At 38.0% G+C, this 21,896-nt stretch overlaps 1 protein-coding gene across 2 annotated transcripts in view; it reads right to left on the reverse strand.

Moving 5' to 3' along the window:
* Window positions 1–21,896, reverse strand: part of USP54 (ubiquitin specific peptidase 54) — a 107,055-nt gene that overhangs the window by 69,787 nt on the left and 15,372 nt on the right. For both annotated transcript variants that reach the window (XR_015695105.1, XM_087701864.1), the window contains exons 2-3: window positions 13,309–14,089; window positions 5,637–5,729 (exon numbers count right to left, since the gene is read on the reverse strand). Coding sequence is in view for 1 of the 2 variants with exons in the window: in XM_087701864.1 (XP_087557990.1) it covers window positions 5,637–5,729; window positions 13,309–13,455 (240 nt within the window). In the remaining variant the exon portion in view is untranslated. The remainder of the gene's footprint in view (window positions 1–5,636; window positions 5,730–13,308; window positions 14,090–21,896) is intronic.

The following is a 21,896-nucleotide window of genomic DNA, read 5'->3' on the forward strand; positions in this document are numbered from 1 at the left end:
AAAAAACAGCACAGTAATTTAGGGCTAGAAAGCTACTCAGAGGTCATCTAGTCCGATCCCCTGCTGCAGCAGGAAACCTTACATTGTCTGGATTATTTTGGTGCCTCTAACAGAGAGGAAAATTGCCAGAAAGGAGAAGGAGTTTACTAGGACATGCAGAGGAAGGCAGAGATTGTCCTTGACTTATGACTACAATTGACCTGAAAATTTTGGTTGCTAAGCAAAAGCGTTGTTAAGTGAGCTTCACCACATTTTACCCAATCCACTGCTACAAACACCTGGATGTTGAAGGATAGGCTGAGAAGCTTCGATTTTTAGAGACTACAGAGCCTGTGGAAGAGTCTTCTTTGAAGCTGCTACAAGAACAAACACCTTGTGCAATTGGAAACAATCTCAGGTAGGCCAAAGGGGCCTGTCAACAGAGAGAGAACGTGGCCAGAAGGTAAGCAGTACATGATAGACACTGGGGAGTGCAGAGCCAGAAGGGCAATCATACCATTCCACAAAGGTTTCTGTGCCTTTAATTATGTGAGGTGGCTTTTTTGAATGGCAGCTGTGACGCTAGTCTGAAGTTGAGTCTGGATCTTACTTTAGGCCCAGCCTCGCTGCCACCACTGCTTGGGGTGAGTGGGGAAAGGTTGTTTTCCAGGGACGTGCAATCAGGGGAGGCAGGAGAGGCAGGGCCTCACCACTGTCATGATGAAAAGAAAAAAAAATTTAAAGGAAAAAGGCAGAGGTAGTTGCTGCCAGAGTCACAGTGGATGACTCTGCTTAGTGATTAACTGCAGGGGGAGGCGAGAGAACCACGGGCCTCCTTTAGACTATCATTATGATCACTTGAGCAGAGTTAAGCAAGGGTTAAAAGGCAAAAAAATTCCTTATGCAAAGGAGGCACGTGGTTCTCTTGCCTCTTGCTCTGGCAGCAGCTGCTCTTGCTTTTTTCTTTTTACATTTTTTACATTTTCATCATGGCGGGCGGACAAGAGGAGAGTTGAAATCCTCTGTGACATAGCTGGAAATGGTATGTGGGTTGGACGGAGGGAGGGGGGAGGAATTCAAAATTATTGTAATTTAATTTGTAAGTAATTTTTTATTGTAATTTGTGTGTATATTTGTGTGTGTGTGTGTGTGTGTGTGTGTGTTTTACCCGCCTCTGCTGGAGCACAGGCTGGCACTTTATTTCCCAGCCCCGGGCTGGCACTTTATTTCCCAACCCCGGGGCACCCTTCCGTGGTTGGCGAAGCTCCTGCTCTCCCCGCAAAAGGCAGCCTCACCGCCGCCTCTCTTTATTCCCTTTGCCTGCTGTCGGTTAAGAACAAAGCCCATGGTGAGGAAGCTGCTTGTTTGGCTGTCTGGGATTCTTTGGGGTGATTGCAGTAAAGTGAAGATCTCTTGAATTAGATGGGATCCCTAATTGAGGGCAGCTGCCACAAAGAACAGGCGAACTTCAATTTAAACCCACCGGGTTTCCCTCAAGCGGGAATTCTCGTCTTTGCCTGTCCTAATTCAGACACTTTCCTTTTCTTTTTGGATCACATTCTCTTCAGCCAATCAAGAGGTGTGCTGGGAATCAAACCCAGTTCGGGGCTGAGTAAAAAAGCACTGGTCATCCACGCCAATCCCTCGTGGCTGCTGATCCCAGAATCACCAAATCAAAGCCCCGCGTCCGCAGCCCTGGGATCCTCCGCTTCAAGATCTCCCTTGCGAGCTTCAGCAGCCCTGATGACAGCTCGGCACGCTTCTTCTTCTCCGCACGCCCCCCTCCCCTCCATTCTTTTCCTCAGTTCCCATGCCCCAGAGGGTCTGCACAAGTTCCTTGCCTAGTTAAGCGCGCCTTGGATCCCAGCCCCAGGGCACCTTTCCACGGTTGGCGAAGCTCCTGCTCTCCCCGCAAAAGGCAGCCTCGCCACCCCCCCTTATTCCCTTTGCCCTCTGTCGGTTAAGAACAAAGCCCATGGTGGAGAAGCTGCTTGTTTGTCTGTCTGGGATTCTTTGGGGGGAGGGTGTGTGTATGGCAGACATACCGCCGGGAGCGCCCAAAAGCCTCTTTCTTGAAAGCGGCCAAAAGCCTCTTTCTTGACAGCGGCCAAAAGCCTGTTTCTTGACAGCGGCCAAAAGCCTCTTTCTTGACAGCAGCCAAAAGCCTCTTTCTTGACAGCGGCCAAAAGCCGCTTTCTTTCTTTTTGCCTCACCAGCCATAAACCTCACCGCACATTTTGTTTTCCCACTTGTTGGCCAGGAACTTGATGGCTGATACATTCATAATAAAACACTCGAGGTAATAATTTTTTAAAAAAGCAATTTCTATTCCAAATGTGTGCCAGATCCCCTGGTTCTTGGTTCATAGCCTGATAATGTAATGGTTGTACCAGATTGTGGTTGAGCTTCAATTTCCATTCTTGCTTAAAGTTTTCAACATTCCGTGCTTTTTTTCAAACTTCTCTTTTAATGCACTGGCTTCCAATATAATCACATTATTAATTCAGCCTTGATTTGAAGCTTCAGACTTTCTGTATAGGCATTTGTGCAGGTCTTTATGATTTATGTATTCCGTATTTGTGTGGATGAATAAGTGAGTTTGTCAGCCAGGAGCGATTGTCTAATTTATTCCATAGGAATGTAGCATCTTGTTTTCAGATTGTTAAGATACTGGCGTAGATATTTATGAAATGGACTGATGCATTCATAAGTATCTAAATTAATCTGTCCATAGAACTGCTGTCCTGCCCCCCCCCCATGTACTTTATATTATTTTGTAAATGTCTTAACTATAGACTCAAAACAATACTATCATAATTATATATCAGCAGTATTTTTATTTGTTTTTTCTCTAAAAATAAATTTATTTTATCAACACAGGTAGCTGATAGCAACATTGATAAATGATAACTAATAGGATTTAAGTAACAGAAAGAAATAGAAGAAGAATTTATGAGGATTTGGCCAAAGCGAAGCCTATTTATTAATTCAGTAACCTAAATTACTAAGGAGTATTTCATACAACTATGTCCCACGAATGGAAAATACAATTCAAGTTTGTATGTAGCTAGTATTTTTAGTGATTGAAGCATGTAATACGCGAGTCAGAAATGGGAGTGTAGGAGGGAAGAAATTACTAAGTGAAATTACTAGTTCTTATACGGTAAAATGGCTATGAATTTTTCACCAAAACCGAAACAGTATTTTTTGTCCTTTATTAGTGCAAACACTTAAGAATCTCATCTTTCATCTCAGAAAGCACACTTTCAATCCTGAAAATTAATTCGAGCTTTTGTCATATGAAAATCCTGTAAGACAGAGGCACTATTAGAATCTAAAAATGAAGGCTTCATTCTTCTCTAGCCACAACAAAACATCCCCTGTCCTACATCCTGGCACCACAGTCCCTAAAAGCAAACAAATTCTTTGTAACTTGTTTTGTTCCACTGGGAAGTTTTCCGCTACTCATTCCATGAACAAAAATAAACAAGCTGCCAATAAAATTTATTCATCAGTTTGGTAAAAAAAAATATGCAAGGATGCTCAACTGATGTCAACACAGGAACAGATAAAAAAGCTTATTATGTGCTCCTACAATCATTAAGAGCATTGACTTAAAAAAAATGAAAATTCACATTTGTGTTTATTGGCAATGTTATAACTCAGATGAAAGTGTAATGCAAGGATACTTTATCTGAATAACTAACAGGTTATGGTTATGGCAACTTGTGAAATGAAACTAGTATGGGTAATATAAATAAGTAATATAAGTGAGATGAATTAACCATTGCAGAATGTAAGATTAATATTGAGGAATAAAATATCCAAAATATAAATAATCTTTGCACATATAAGAACTGCAACTTTATATATTGATTAAGAACAATGGGAGTGGGGGACTGAAGGAGAAAATATTTTTTCACTTGTGGGTTCTCAGGTTTTATTTATAATTCAAAAGCAAGTTACAAAATATAACACAATAATTATCTTAAATTAAAAACTGCCTTTAAATGTCAGCTTTTATAAACTACTTGAAAGACTATATTTCAGAAAAGAAAACATTTTCACTCAAAACAGGCTTTCTGTAAGAGATCACAACTCTCAGAAAACTAAAAGTTAAACAAAAGAGCACTCACTGATAAAAGCAAAGCTGCATTTACTCCAGTTTTTTTTTATATTTCCTCATAAGTTACACTTGAAATCTGACAGTTGGGAAGGACCTTCCAATGATATAATCCAACCCCTTGCCCCGTACAGGAATTCTTATAGCAACTTGGACAAATGGCTAACTAGAAGCAGAGAAGAACTAATGAGAAAAGATCCAATCATGACCCAGATTCAAAGTTTTGAAAGGGTCACATGATTGTATTTTCAGCGCTTGATAACCAGCTGAATTCATGGTTTTTTGCATCATCCCATGAACATATGAAAACATTTTACAATAGCCTTGCTGAAAACTGACAATTATTTCCAGTTTTTGGCAAAACTAACCACACAACAACAATTGGTTTGGTTCATTGCATTCTCTTAATGACTGCAGCAATTGCTTATGACCACAGTGTTTATTTAAATGATTGCTGCAAGAAAGGTTGTAAATTCAGTCATATGACTGATCACCTTTGTGACTGTTACAACTTATGACTGCAATGGGCAGGCTTCATGGTTGTAACTTGAGGAATACCTGTATCTGTGAAAAGAATCTGGATACTACATTATTCACCCATCCATGTTTCCCAACAAATTATGTTTAATTTTTTTCTAATTCTGAAGATTATATATAGTCATTATAACTAATAGTCATAAATAACCTTATTCCCCATTATCTTTTCCAAATAAACAAAGTTGACTACTGTTAACACTTACTAACATGTAGAAGTCAGCCTATCTTAATACTCTCCCATTTTAGTTTTGTTGAAATACTTTCTCCTCAAGCATAATTTTATTTACTCCTAACATGATCTACCATTTTCTAAATAAAAAAAACTCAAAACACTCCAGTTTTTTCTAATAAAGGATGTTCTAGAAAACATTTGTTTGGTTCCTCTCCTTGACTTCTAATGGGATGTTTTATGATCATTCACATTTATGACACTCTTGGAGCAGGGGCTGGGCAGCCTGTAAGGCACCTTTGGCTGTTGTAAATGGTCTCATCCCATAGTCATGTGGTTGAATTTCAGGTACTTGGCAATCTATTTTATTAGAACCTGTGACAACTGCCCCACAATAATGTGACCACCATTTGCAATCGTCTCTGCCAGCATCCTCAGAAAATCAATGGAGGAAGGTGTATTGGAGGAATACATCTCAAATCTGGTGGAAATGATAGTGAAAGCCAGCCTTTTGAGCCATTCAGAAGGATGGTGTTAGCTTGATGGTTTTCCCTCCCCAAAGGCTCCAGCTTTTGCCAATGTTTGGGGAGGGGAAAACACCAGTGAATGCCAGACTTCTAAAATCCCTTGACATGCTTGGAGGAATGGACAACAAATCTAGTGAAAATGCTGCACAAACAATATACATATAAATATGAAATTATAAATCAATATAACATCAATGCATTTTTGTAATGAAATTAATACTCTTTTTATAGATATAGATATTTCTAATAATTACATAGATACGTATTTATTGACTCCTGTTGAATTCATTCTATCACTTACTTTGAGGGCACAAAATATACAGGAATCTCCCATGCATTTGTGTGTTGTAAGTTGTCGAAAACTGCGTCGAAAAATATCAAGATGCCAGAGTACCTAGAAAGCAAAGTGTTATTACTTTTAATCAATTTTCTTTGGAATGTTTTAGGGAAGAAAACTGGTTTTAATAACATCTGAGAGTATAAAGTATAACTACATTTGAAAGTATACATTCTAAGTAATTCATTGATAAGAAAAATATCTCCATGTAAGGTGAATAATTTTATAATCTTTATTGTAAATGTATTTAAAAAATCAGAAAATCCCTTTACTTGAATGTTACAATCTATACGTAAAAGGTTTTGGTTTTTTTAAAAATGAGAAATATTGTGATGTATTAAGATGGATGCAATGCATGGGGCTGGAAGAGAGGTAAAGTGACAAGAAAGAAAATGATACAAGCAAGAACAAACAGCAATAGTCCTTTCCATTATACAGGACAGAAATGTTCATAAGAGGAGGAACTGGACTGGAAAGGGATAGAAAGAGAGGCAATTCTACCTATTTAAACTACAGAAGTAGTAAAGACCAAGGTAGCTGAATTAGTAAGAACAGAAAAACAATGTAAAGAGGAAAATGTGTAGGGAATGGAGATAACATAAAAGGGGAATCTGAACTGGGCATGGTGGAAAGATTGAGAAAAATCCTCTTTAGTTTATGAGTAGGAACCACTTGAATAGGCAGAATTAAGAAAAACCAAATCAAGGCAGAGATAAAGCATATCTTCAACTCTCTATCATGGAGATGATTCAGAAGGATACCAAGTCACAAGTATAAAAAGCCACTGGGAAAGCAACAAAAGTGTATTTTCTCTGAATGTTTCTGCACACATCAAAGTGACCAAAGTTCAAACTTCAAGTTCAAAGCCTTTATTGCCATTGTACATCATGTATACAATGAAATTGGTTTAGCCTCTACTGGTGCATTCCATACAAGAATACAACTTGAAGCGTTAATCCAGGGAAAAAAGAAATATCACAAGAAATTCGCTATAGTCCTGAGCTTGAAGATACATCCTATGAGTTGAGACTGAGTTGAAAGACTGAATTTCAACTCAAAGAGCTAGCAGGCTACAATAACCCATCCTGGACTCCCGTCAATACCATGGAGAATAATCCTTATACAAGTAATTGGGGGGTGGGGACTAGTCATATGTTTATGTATGTACGTAATATTCTATGCAACATATATATTACTCTGGTGTATGATCTTCTATCATGGTATATGGATGCACACTACACTGATACAAGTGAAATTTGTCATATTAATCTGTTTGTGGTGCTAAATGTTTAGGAGTCTGCCAGCCTATGGGTAGAAGCTGTTTCTAAACCTGCTTTTCCAGATGGCTATACTTCTGTGTCTTTTGCCTGATGGTAAAAGCGAAAAGAAACACTGGCCAGAGTGTGAATCATCCCTAAGTATCTTTCTTGGTCTGCTGAAGCAGCGAGACCTGGCGATGTTATCCAGTGGTGTTAGGGGCAACCAATCGTTTCTATGCAGAGTTAATCAATCTCTGTAGTGCCTTCCTGTCCACGGCTGTTAAACCAGAGTACTATACTGTTATACAGTCTGTGAGGACACTTTCTACCATGGACCGATAGTAAGAAGTAATCAGATGTTATTCCTCTAAAGAAACCAAAGCTAATTCAGTCCTAAAATTAGGGCTAAACTCAGATTAAAACAGATAAAAACATTCTATTTTTGCCAATAATGTATGCTGTTGAAAGGACATTTCTCTCTTTACTTCCCAGTCCTTCCTCAAAGGATGTTCATTATGGGGGGATAGTTATCATCAACATTTCAATCCAGATAGGGTCTTCAGGAGCAGACTCTCTAAACTCAGTGACACTTCATGGAGAGATGTATCCTCTATACACTGGATCCATCCAATATCACTCCTTGGTTTCATCAAATAAACATAAAAAGTTCAAAGAAGCATGAGATAAGCTGAAAACCTGTAAATTTCACATTTAAAACCTAAATAATTTGAGAGATCCATCATAGAAGTGGGTCAGAGTGTCCCTTGTACAACTTTCTCAGAACCAAATCAATTACTCTAAAAATTCTGAAGAAGTTTGTGAATGCCATTTTGGAGAAATAATGAATGACAAGTTCAGTGCTAAAGGACTGGAAAAGGCTAAATATTTTAACTCCCCCCCCAAAAAAAAATTGGGGGGGGGGGAAAGTATGGGCAGCATATATTTTTAACAACCAAGCAAAGAGTTTTGCCAGCTTAATACTAATATTGGATGAAATTCAGGCATATATTAGTCAGCAATCCGTTTGTGAGTACTTAGAATAAATTCTTGAGCAGGTCTGACATAGTGACAGGCTTAGTTGACCATGTGTATGCTGGCAACATAAACATCACATTCAATAAAGCATTCAACAAAGTCTTCTATGAGATTGTAGTAGAGAAGATGGCAAAATGTGGGCTAAACTATCCTACTATAGATACCAAATTGGTTGAACAATCACCATGATATACTCTTTGACATATCCAAGGGGTTTATGTCAGTGGCTACATTCAAGCTAGAATGGATAAATAGCATTCCATATGGTTCTGTTTTCAAACACCATATTTAGAAATGACTTGGATGACGGGCTAGGAAATATGATCACATATGCAAAGCACACAAGTTAATAAAAAAAGAACTTTAAAAATAATAGAAGGATCAGGAGAATCTCAAAATTGAAAGAATGAGCAGAAACAAGCAAATATGAATTTCAACAAGGACATGTGCTTACTCCTACATTTGGATAGGGGAAAAAATTAAAGACATAAACATACAATGTCTATGTGGAGGGGGAACAAGATACTGTATCAAAACAGTGAAAATTTAGCATGAAGATATCTTTTAAATTACTTGCAAATCTGTCATGGCAGGCTTCAAAAAGATTCAATAAGTCTGGGACAGATGATAATAGACTCTTAACCATTCAAAATAATTTTGCTGAATTGTTACTTTCAACACTCAGTGGTGTAGACATCTCTGCATCTTTCATTTTCAGGCAAGAGACCAAGGCAGGTTTTCATGCATGTCCAGCAGGCCCCGTTAGTGGTGCCACATCTCATGTACAGTGAGCACCTCAAATACCAGAAACCTATAACACACTTGGTATATATAAGGTTGGTATCTGGGAATATCTGCTGTATATACAATCATAATTTATTAAAGCAGTTATATTAATAAATACTAGAGAGACTATACCATAGTCAATTAAATAGCAATGTTGGCTATTAATAGACGTAAAGGTAAAGGTAAAGGAGTCCCTGCGAATTTTACTCTGTTAGTCATTGCCGACTATAGGGGGTGGTATTCATATCCATTTCAAGACCGTTGAGCCAACACTGTCCAAAGACATTTCCATAGTCAGGTGACCAGCATGACATTATGGAGTGTGGTTACATTTCCACCAAAGTGATACCTATTTACCTACTAGCATTTGCATGCTTTCAAAATGCTAGGTTGGCAGAAACTGGGACGAGGATGGGACCTCAACCTGCCACATGGAGCACAGGTTTTGAACATGAGCTGTCAGCTTTCCAGCCATAAAGCCCATTAATAGACAGTAGATTTTATTTTATAATTTATTTTCTATTGTCCAAATGTAAAATATCTCAGTGAGTTGTCTTATATAAAAGCATCAAATAGGAGCCAATATAATAAATACATACATAAACTTTACTGCAATCACAGATAAGTATCCAAAATTCATTACATTGCTTCAGTTAGTAATACAAGGTAAAAGTACTGTGAGTCACATAAACTTTCACAAAATCAATATATAACAATAAAAGAAAAAATTGCTGACTTCCACCTTTTGACATCTTCCTCCTCACTGAAGACCTTACCTAACAAGTTGTCACACAAAATTTTGCTCCGGAATACTCCTCCAATCCTCCATCCACACCAAAATATAATATACATATTGAATATAATTTACCTATTAGACCATCTGCTATTCTAGACAATCCAAGACTAGCCAGCTCTTTATTAAATAGAAAAGGAAAAAGGCAAGTAGCTCTTCCAAATAGATGTGCTAATAATTCTTTTTCTTTTATCCCTATAAGTAAAATTGTCTGGTTAAATTACTTATAGTTTTAGTAAGAATGTGATATGTGTTTCCTGCATGAAAGAGGAAGAAATGATTGCTGATTGGACTGCTGTGTGCTGAGTCAGGTAGCAAATGAGCTAGTCCAGAGTAGAACACTATATTAATGCATATCACATTTTGGCCCCCTCTCCAAATTGGCAGGTCTCTGGGAGTTTTATTGCAACAGGTTTAAAAATATAATGAAGCATTTGATTCAGAAGAGCAAAGTTAATCTATATATCACTGTACATAGTACACTCTACAACACCTCTAGACTCAGATTTTATGTTTTCCAACAACGCAAACGACTGCATATCAAATCGTTATTAAGAGGTACAGCCAAGATAATCTTTAATTCCTTTATCAACAAATTCACCAGTGTCTAGAATACCTGTGTTCTTCAGGGAAGTATGGATCAAGACAGAGAACTAGAGATGTTGTCCAGTACACCCTGCTGTCAGACAGTCTTCCTACCAGGACTACTGAAACAGCCCTGAGAGCCCCCAGCTCTCATCCCTAAGGACTTCAGTATTCACATTGAAATACATTCACAGCCTCTGATATGACTCAGGACCTCACTGGCTTCATGACAACTAGGGACAAAACTAAGTTAACAGTTGGTACATCATTCTCTCTCTTTTGGATAAGGTAAATTAAATAGTGGTATCATAGCTCCAAAATATTTGGATTAAAATAGGTGGTTGAATATGTTTCAGTCCTGATTCACATTTCAGTCTGGCAGATGGTTTATATCTAGAATAAGAAGTGGTGGTTGAGAGTATGACCTTATTGGTCCTCTAACTGGTTGTTCAGTGCTATTGATAAAAATATTATCTTGAGGGGTAAATTGAGAAAACAATGTTTTATCATGATCTACTTCTATATTCTATTTGTCAGGTAGTTTCAAAATGCTACTTTGAGCATGTCTCTATGAATAATTGTAATGGAATTCTCAAGTGATGTGGCAGTAGATATCCTGAACCAATGTCTGGAAGTAAAACAGATCTCAAAGCATGAAAATAATTTTGAACAAACTGGAGGTGTGCCTTCTGAAGGACAAGACTGATCCAAATTCGGTGATTTATCCATCTTGAATGGAACAGCATTCCCTTGAAGGAGTGGGTGGAATTGGGAGCATTTGATACTCAGGCAATCCCAGACACTGAGATGCAAAGTATTATTTGAGTTTCAAATGTTACACTAACCTGATCATTTCTGAAGTATGCTAACTTGGTCAAAGTGGTGGTTGTCACATTTCAGTTAGATTAACACACTGCAAGGGTGGTTATTTCAGAAGATCCGCCAAAAATTAGACATTATCTAAAATATGGCAGCCAGAATTTTGAGTAGTTGCTAGGAAAACAGAGCATATAATAGCTTTCCGATTTCAAATGTATTGGTCAGCCATGTATCTTTAGGAATAGTTCAAAATACCGGTGTTTTCCTAAAAATAAGAACTGGTCTTATTTTCTTTTAAGATGTGAAATAAGCACTAGGGCTTATATTCAGGGATGTTATTCCCCTCCTCCCATGTAGTTCTACTACTTCTTGCTTGTGGAGGGGCAGGAGGCTGTGTGGTGTAGTGCCAGGCCACCTACGCTCTGATACCTGCCTCGCCTCACGGCGGCTCCAGCAACCCCATCCAGTAGAACCCCCGCTTTGTCGCCAGCCCACTTCTTCTGTTTGCTTGTGGCTGCAATGGAGGAGGCTGAGCAATGCACCAGTGCCACAGCTATGAGGCAGTTGTTGGGACATGGATGGCCTGGCTGCGGGGGCAGTGAAGTAAGCTGGCGCACGGTGCATAGAGAAGCTTCACCCCCCACCCCCGCCTAGTGGTGGCACTGGCACGCCATGTGGCCTCCTGCCTCCCCTTTTTTTAGTCACAAGTTTGACTGAATTTTGGTCAACTTTATTCAAGATGAACTGTATACTTAAAATCTCTGCTTTAAGTTTAATGTTGAATAAAAAGCGAAGTGATCAATTAATTTTGTTCTAAGTGGTACGTAAACTACAAATTTCCTTTATTAATGTTATGACAGTAAAAGTCATATTCATCTACCAAGTCTACCAAGTATCTAATCTGTTATGAGTATTTACAGGAAAATGCTATTACTGCAAGAGACTAATTTGAAGAGCAAAAGGGATTTAAATGAGATATTCTTTACAGTATGTTATAGACATACATTCGGGAGCCCCTTAATTACCAAATGAGTTTATATATGGCTTTAGGACTCAGATAAAAACTCTCATGTTAATTGCACTATTAATTATTATTAGCTGTTTATATTTTATTGAAAATTATATTTTGATATTAAAAGTAGAGGGAAGGGGGTTTAAATATCTTCCTTTATTCATTGCTGTTCATTAAATCATCAATGTTGGTGTATTTTTGTTGAAAACACTTATCAGCTGTAATGCTTAACATTCTAGCTATAATACTTATAGCTAAAGCTTCCATATGCTAGAATTATAAAAATAAAAATAGGAAATACTAATATGTGTAACACTGAGAATAATCTCAGCATTAATGCTAGATTGAGGATGGAACAAAAAAAGAAAAAAGAAATTCCCGATGCAACAATTCAAGGCCTACTCTGGGTTCCTTGTCAAGTTCTAGGAATTCTCACATTTTAGTTGGGTCACAATGTTTGTCTTTTGCTAAGTGGATGCATATTTCTGCTTCTTCCTTGTCGGCTCCCATCCTATTTCTCAACTTTATTCCCTATGCTATGATTTACAAGAAACTGATTACAACATATTGGCCAGACTATCTTACTTTACGGTGTTACATTATGAGATATACAGTAAAGTATCCAGGATGTATGCTCCGATTTCCATGTTCAAAGCTGCCTTCAGTCTACAAATCTTGAGGATATGGCAGTGTTTTTAGAATTCTAAAATTATGACTTTAGTCTTTTAGTGTTTCTGACATTTTCTTATTTTATGATGATGTACTTTCCCTTATATCCTCTTAAAGCCGAACAAGCTACATAGGATGTTTAAAGTCTTCAGAACATTTCTTGCCCTCTTTTACTACTGAATAAAAACATTTTTTATAATGAATGAAAATATTCTTACAAATAAAAGATTTTTTAAGGTAAGTGTCTCTTTTATCCACAAAATCCTTATTCACAAAATTTTACATCAAACTTCATGTCTTATTTACTTTCACATGCAAAGAAATTAAGAAGACTCCAATAACCTGCCAAAAATTCATTCAAATGAAGCATTCATGGTTGTATTTGTGCTTAATATATATTGTGGCAATAGCAAGAAAGCAGGAAAACAATTTTGAAAGCTTGTTATTTAAAAAATGAAAGTGAAATACTAACACAAGGACTCAAATCCACGATACTAAATATCTTATATCCATATTGACTATATGTATGTTATATGCTATGAAAACTAGATTAAGAGGAGATAAAGTTTATAATAAGGTCCAACAAAAGACTCTATAGCATTGAATTATATATACTTTTAAAACATTAGAAAGTTTTTTATATAAAAGATAGGCACATTGTTATTTCAGATTTCTTACCTGTAATGCACTATTCAAGAAGCAGCTATTTTGTCCTGGCTCATTGATGAGACCTTTACTTGGTGCTATAGATGTTGTATTTCGTGGAGTAAACATGTCTTGCACACCACCCTGTCCCACAGAAAAATAATTTCTCTTCCAAGACATCTTTTACATTTGGATTTGCAATATAAAACTGGTTCTATAGGTGTGTCTGTGGCTTAAAGATTCAAAATCGAAACTAAGTTACACAATGCTAAAATATAAAACTTCCTCCACATTCCTCAGTGGTATCTCATGAAGTGACACGAACACCGTATTTCTTTTAAATCCAGAAATAATACTGCAATATTGTTACAGTAATAAGCTGTGACAGGAAAACATCTTTGTATCTGGAAAAAACTAGGAGGCAAACTAAAAAAAATTATAGTTTTTCCAAGAATGATCATAATGAAGTTCTATATCTAGTCTAAAAAGTTTATTTGGAGTGTAAAACATATTCAAAAATACTAAAAAAACAGAAAAAGAACCTGTTCTTTTGTAATCTCTGTAGACTAATAAGCAGGCAAAGTGAAATAAGAAAAGAAAAAAAACTAGCAACCAAAAACCTTGTTATTCCTCTGTCGTTTTCTTTCTGGAATATTGGTACTGGCAACTTCACTTTTTATAAGCAACACAAGCAGAGATTCAATACTGTCTTTTAATTCAGGCAGAGAGGATCTTCTTGAAGTTCCTTTAATTTCCTCAGCAAGACTTGAGTAGTATCTTCTGTTCTTCCTTTTCTTGTGAGAAGAATGTCTAGCTGTGGCAGAAAGTAGAAGAGAGGGGGGGGGAGGGAGGGAGAGAAAATAATCAAAGGCTTGCATCATTTAATTAACATCTTAGTTTTCTTCTGCCAAGATCAGCATTCCCTCACCTCGCCCCAGAAACTCAGGAACGGAAAACAAAACTCCACCAAATGACCAAAGAAATACAATAATTACACTTTCCCATAAATATTACTAGAACAGGTTAAATGGGATGAATTTGGATAACAGTAAATGGTAAGTAAAAATGGTGTGTATTTTACTGAATTGGTTTGGTTCTGTAACCCAACCAGACAGACACAGACTTCAGAGGATAATTAGAACTGCAGAAAAAACAACTACTACCAACCTGCCTTCCATTGAGGACCTGTCAAAAAGAGGGTTGTGAAAAGATTTACAGACCCTTCGAGTCCTGGACATAAATTGTTTCAACTCCTACCCTCAAAACAACAAACGTATAATTTCCTCACACTGTCAAGCTATTTACTAAGTCTGCATTACTATTAATCTTCCCATTGTTCCTATCACCCATCTCCTCCCACTTAAGACTGTATAACTGTAACTTTGTTGCTTGTATCTTTACAATTTATATTGTTTCCTAGTGTGATTTGATTGCTTATTTGTACCCTATGACTATCATTAAGTGCTGTACCTTATGATTCGTGACGAATGTCTTTCGTTTTATGTACACTGTGAGCATATGCATCAAAGACAAATTCCTTGGGTGTCCAATCACACTTGGCCAATAAAGAATTCTATTCTATATAACAAAAATATATATATTAAAAACCAAAGATGATTGATTCAAATGGATTATATTACACCACTGTCAATTACTAAGAATGATTGTTGATTGAGATTCTTTATTTGGTCCTGAAGTAAGAGCTATAGCAGCAGAATGCACAATCATTTGTTTAGAGGTCTATAACCTATTTGCTAAATTGCAGGTAGTCTGCAAATTAAATTTGGAAACAAAACAAAACAAGAAACATCCTTCTTAAATACTTCTCGTATAAGAAAATTTTAAGATAATTACATTTACTTGTAGAAAAATGGAGAAATTTTGCAAAAAAATTAATAAACTATGTTAAGTATGTGGACTTACTTTAGTTAACATAACAGAAAGCCTATATAATATATTTATTTTGTGAATATTCTTATTTTTAAACTAGTTATTTTACAGAGAATTTGATATTCATTCCATCATTTAACAGAATGCATGTAATTAAACCAGAGACCGAATCTGTACAACATGCAAAGTCTATTTGCTAAACTATGGTTTGTTGAATGTCATTTACTTCACACATCCTGCATGATGGGTTTATGTATCAAACAAAATAAAAAATGGTTTGGTTTTGACTTACTATATTGTATAAATTATGACACGGATTAATACATACAAATTCAGCCAAGTGTACTTTATTAAAAATTATAACTTAGCCGGGTCTTAATAAAAATCAAATCTACAATTAAATGTATGGTTTGCAAACCAGAATTACTTGATCTTACTGATTTTGGCAAAACAAAGCAAAACGTATTATGGATTTAACCAATGTATGTACCCAAACACAGTGAAAATTATTTTTTACTAGATTGATTGTGGATACAATCCAATATATTAGTTATCAAGTCCCCATAAGATTAGCTTCATTATATTTAAGCATCAGTCTTCCAATCAGCTTCCACTCTAGGAATTCTAAACCCTTCCCTATGTCCCAACCATATATGGGAAACAACTAATGGGGACAAGAGAAATGCCTTCTTAGTGGCCGTACCAATTTCCCTGCTAGAATGCACTTTGGCCAACTGGCTGAAGGCTTCCTATTTAGGAAGGTATTTGTAAGGACCTGCCTTGCCCACCCTTGACAAAAGCATAGACTCTTGAAAACCTGGTATTTACAAAAGGAATCTTTTATTGAAAAGGAGTGAAAGCAAATCACATCGAAAGCAGGATCTGGGACCCTCAGGCTATACAATCCATGATAAAGGGACTTAGGAACCCCTCCCAATGTGGATTCCCACCAATCAGCAAATGTGAAGATGTTTTTGTACCGGCCTCTCTGAGACACAGATAAGCAGGTTCTCCTGAGCGCTGCTTGGAGAGTCCAAGCATGGGTTAAATTCTGCCTTCTGCCCAAGGAGTGAATTGAATTTCTTTGGCCACGCCCTCTGGTTGCTTGCTCTAGCCAGTTTTTCAATTCAGTCTATGCCCAGTGGACGTAGTTAAAGAAGTTCCAGCAGTTCTTGACCAGATAAGCTTGGACTCTCCTTTCTTTTTCACTATTCCTTTATAATTCTTTTAGTAGTATTACCTTTTATTTTGGGATTAATTTTTATCTGAAGTTCTTCCTTGTAATTTACTTTGGGGCAGGTGGGGAGAGTTTCAAAGGCTTTTTTCCCCCTTTCCTCCCTCTCCTTTCTTCACCATGGCGTTCTGGGTCTGTGGCAGTCAGCAGGAGCGCCCAGATTGCCTTCCTTGATAGGAGGCGACTGTTGCGAGCCGTGCAGGCCCCCATGGAGTATAAGTATAAATCTTTATTATGGTCAAAAACCAGCAATACACATTACCTTTTACCAGATGTTAAAAGTACTAACATTAAAATATAATTAAAAAGTATTGACGTTAAAAGTGGATGATAACATACATGTTCTCAAATTGTTTGGGTCACTCCGTTTTACTTGGGTGCAAAGCTGATAAGTATGGGGGTAAATACAATGGTCCAGAAATTGTTAGAGATATGTCCAAATAATTGATACAAGATAACAACTATACTTCTGTGACCAATTTTTTTCTTGTGGACATTGCAGCAACACAGAACTTTGCCACTGCATATGTGGTAGCCGGGTTTGTGTCCTGGAGGAAAAAGTCTACATAAAAATTGTCTGCCCTCCCTGGCAATTTCTCTAATAAGGGGAGAATATGTGCAGACCTACAAACTCTGTATAGCTCACAGTGTAATAGAACATGTGAGATATCTTCCACTTTTCCTTTATCACATATACAAACCCGTTCCGCTATTGGTGTTCTCTTATACCTGCCCTGGAGGAGTTCTGAAGGAAGAATTTTAAATCTGGCTCTGAAGAAAACTATTCTTTGTTTTGGGGAGATCAGGTCATTTAGATATCTTGCCGATTCCCACACACCCTGTTTGATTCTGTCCCTACGGTGGAGAGGGAACCTATTTAGTTCTTCTTGGAACTCCATGTCCTTCATTCTAATGATTACTGCTTGCTTTGCTTAATCAAAGCAAGACATTAAGAATACTGGTGAGCCCAGCTTGTGATCAATTGCCTGCTTCTTTGGGGGAGGGGAGGTTTTCAGTCAACACTAGTGGAGACAGTCCCTCTGGGGAAAAATGCATTTTAAGATAATGAATGATCATCATCTTCCAGGCTCTTACCTGAATTTGAGGCATGCCTGTCTTAATTCTTAACTGGGCATTTGGAGTTTCTTTGGGGGCAGCTAAGATGGCTCACAAGAATTTGGTTTGTATGGTTTCTAGCAAGTCTTTCTTTGCAAGGATTCCTGTTTGTGCCCCATATAGAATTTGTGCCAATGCTTTGGCCTTGAAAAGTTTTAAGGCAGCAGGTACTAACTGACCTCCGCCTGTGTAAAAGAAATGTTTAATTGTGTTTGAGGACAATGTGTGATCCAGGTGTGCCTTCCATGTCCCTAGCGAGTGGAAAACCACTCCAAGGTATCTAAATGTTCTAACCTCTTCCAAACTATGTCCTTCTATTTTCCAGGGGTATTGGCTAGGTCTTTTAGCAAAAACTAAAAATTTTGATTTATCAAAGTTAAGGACCAGCTTGTTTTGCCTGCAATAGCCGAGTGTTGCCCTTATTGCTCTCTTCAGTCCTACAGGGGTTTGTGAAATAATAGCAGCAGCAGCATATAAGAGAATTGGAACTTTGTGTTGTGTTAGGTTAAGAGGGTGGAAATCAGGGTTCTGTAAGAGATCAACCAGGGATTAATATAGAAGTTAAAGAGGGAGGGGGACATCTCTTCTGGTGTAACAGGGGGCCAGTAAGGAGTTTGATCCAAACTAGCTTGGCTCTCCTTGGTTACATAGTCAGGGTCTATATAAAGCTCCCTAAAATATTCTTCCCAGGCATGAATTGGAACTTGATTAGTTGGGGGTAGGGGAGGGGCCCCCGTGGAGCATTTTGGAGTGCTAATCGCGCTATTACAGCTTCTGCTCCTCCTCCAGTGTCAGGCGGCCATTTTACGTGCTAAAAAATCACGATCCTTTTTTCTCTGGCTCCAGTAGCCCTGCTGAATACCTGCCCCTTGCAGGTCGCCATCTGCAACTTCTCCTGTCTGATCTGATCGGCGGGGCTGTCTAGCGAGGAGTGGCTTTCGGATGGCCTAGCTTGCTTGGTGAGATCTGCTTGACGCTGGAAGCATTTTTTAGTTCATGCCATTTTTGAAAGCCTAACACTAACCTACGACTGAGGGCCACTGGTATCCTTGATCCTTGCATCCAACAGCTGACAGGAAATCCTTTTTTTACCCTTTTTTCTGTTTCCCATTCTAGCAATGGCTTTTAGGCATGATGAGGAGCAACTGGGCCCATCCACCAGGTGTGTTGGCAGGCAGGCAGGCAAGAGAGCACTGAGGCCCTGGGAGCAGTCAGGCCCCAAGGGCAAGAAACAGACCAAGGGGTCAGATAACTAGCTCTTCAGAGGCAAAAGGCGCTGGAGAGGCAATTTGCCAAGGCCCACGACCTCCTCCTGGCAATCTACCCCTCCAGGCTCCCCCCCCCCAAAGCAGACCATTGACATTTCTGACAGCGAATATGGGGGCCAGGATTTATCCCCGGATGATGTCTCAGGCTGTCCTGACTCGCCTAGGCCTTCTCGGTGTGTGTGTGTGTGTGTGTGTGTGCTGGGGATCTGCTTGCCTGTCCTCCTCTAGATCAGGGAGGACAGATGGAGATCTTCCTATCGGAAGCCCCAGATTCTCCTGAGATCCCACCAGCGCCACCATCTCGCACGGTGGAGGACCAAGGACCCCTGCTCTCCGCTGAGATGTAGGCAGTTATAGCCAAGGCCATTTCACAGGAGATAGCCAAGGGGCTACAGCAAGAAAGGCGCACTCATTGCCGGCCCAGGTTAGCTCTGCAATCTCCCCCTGTTCAGGAAGAGGAGAGGTACAAGGCCCAGCATCCCTCCATGGCCAGTGAGGGCTCTGTATTGGGTGGGGATGATTTGGATGTTCAGGAACATTTGGCAGATGAAGGGCTCGTAACTGAGACCCCTTTGTTTCAGGGGCTTTTCAAACCGACCTTGCTTAAATCTATTTTGTTCAAGGCCAAAGCCTCTACCCAAGTTGGGGTATCCGCAGGTCTTGATACAGCCACTAAAGCGCCCCAGGATCCTAGCAAGGGCTTCTTTGATGAGAAAATCCCAATCCAGGAAATCGTCCCTACTCCGCCCCTATTTCAGGGTGTTGTTCAGAGACAGTGAGTGCAGCCGGGTGACTCTGCGATCCCAAGCAGCACTGATAAGAGGCTGTATACAGTAGACCCAGCATTTGAGTTCTTCAAGCTGCCCCCAGTAGTTACCCCAGTGGCCTCTCTTACCTCTTCTTCTGTCCTCCCACCAGACCTCCTAGACGGGCTTAAGGCAGAGGACAAGAGGTCAGAGAAAGTCTGCTCAAAACACATCAGGCCGCAGCATGGGCCATCAAGGCTTCCACGTCGGCATCCTTCTTCAATAAGGCATCCATCCTCTGGCTTTGCAAACTCCAAGCCAGATTACCCACCCCCCCCACCCCTGCGAAGCTAGATTCAAGATAATAGCAGCGGTAGAGTATTCAGTGGACACCATGCTCAATGCCACCAAGTTTGCATCCAGAGCCCTGGCGTCGAATGTTATCACACGCCCTACTTTCACTCCTATACTATGATCCTGCTCAACTAGATTCATAAAAGACTCTTACTCTGCTTTTATCATTTCCTGCCTGAGGGGAATGAAAAAAGGTTGATTTTAGAAAAGGAATTCAGTAAAAAAAAATGACAAAGAAAGGAAGTTAAGCTTGTATATTGATTTGATAGAGTGATACCAACAGCTGCAAAACTCACCCTCTCAATTCTGCATACATTTTAGGCAATTTTTATTTAAAAAGTGCATACTAGTATTATTTGAGCTTTTTGTTTGTTATTTTGTTTCAAATAAAGGCATGAATGTTATTCTATCTCTGCCCATATTATTATATTCTTTAATATACTATCTTAAGGTTAACTCTTTTTCTGATGGAAAACCTTGGCAACAGCAACATATTGGCAAATATTATATATAGCTCATCTATAATAAATTGTCAACTGATTTTTTTTTCAGGGCATCAATACTGCAGTAATATCTGCAACTAACAGATGAAAATGAGTAAGGAAAAACAATTACATAGCTAATAGGGGTTAAACATTATGAAGTATCTATTAAATGAATGAAAGTTTACTGGACTTTAGGGACTTAAATCTTTCCCTAAGCTAATAGAAAATATATGCAAATAATATGGATTAAATGATGGGATGAAGAAATTTGTGAAATATTCAAGAGAGAAGAGACAATAAAATATAATTTTCTCTTGGAAAGATGACAGAAGTAATTTATATATTTAGTTATCTTTTTATTATAATTTTTGTGTTTTTTTAAAAAATTGTATATTATATGAGAAGTCTTAACAAACATAAGCAAATTTTAAAATGAAAACATATGCAAATAACAAGAAAGCTGATCAGTACAAATTACATTTTGTCTCTTAGGCTTGGACCTCTCCAAGTCTTACTCCAGGAAATGCAAAATTGAAGTGTTCAGTCTCTTTGCTTCACTCAACTGGAAACTTGTAAACTGTTCAAAGTTATTGGGAGACAGGCAATATACAAATTTAATAATAATAAAATATATAATAAAATAAAATAAAATAATAAAATAATCTGTCATATTTATCTTGTATAGTAAGATTATTGTTGAAAGTCTTCATCTTTGGTAATTAAGATAACGTTGTGGAACATTTGGCTCCCTTAAATACTGTGATCAGCAAGAGTTGGCAAGTAGGGTTTCTATGACTATATAAACACAAAGTAACATACAAGGCTTCTCCTTTTTTACCACCTATACAGCTTATGGTGATGAAGATTTATCCAAGAATGAAGTTGCTGCACCAGAATGATACTATTGGCATATTCTTCTTTGGATTTGGCCAGCGAACAGGCAATCAGTTCCAGGAAATCAAAAGGAAATGCTGAGATTATATTTGTATCTCATTTGCAAAAATCCTCCTTCTGGAAGATATAAAACATTATCTGATAGCACATTTTTACTGTCGGCATTTGCATTATTATATTCCAAATATTACTTTCAATTCTTATACTATTTCCATTAGTAAGATAAATATATTTTTCATTATACTGTATCAACTGTTTAAAGAACTTATTATTGTGTGTGTACCTTTTCCAGAATCAATATTATCAGAGTTTGATATTTTTTTCTCTTTAGAAATTGTAGATAGCATTCTGGAAGTCTACAAAGATAGACTGTAGAATCTCAGGAGAAAATGTAGTCCACATGCTTCCCAGCTCCCACCAGAATGCAGTTAAAGAAAAGGCCTTCCATGCTACCTGACTTGATAGATATATTCTTTGGGAATTTTATTTCCACTTTCCACCTGAAACAGTCTTCCTTACTATTGTTGCAGTCTTCTTAAACTTCACCAATATACAATATATATTTATCTGTAAGTCTTTAAAGTTATTTTCTAATTTTTATTTTTATTTTCCCTTATAGCTTTCTTTTTCCTGC

Source organism: Thamnophis sirtalis, unplaced genomic scaffold (genome assembly GCF_051295495.1).
Source record: "Thamnophis sirtalis isolate CommonGarterSnake01/CBP01778 unplaced genomic scaffold, rThaSir2_p1.2 scaffold_15, whole genome shotgun sequence".
Taxonomy (NCBI): Eukaryota; Metazoa; Chordata; class Lepidosauria; order Squamata; family Natricidae; genus Thamnophis; species Thamnophis sirtalis.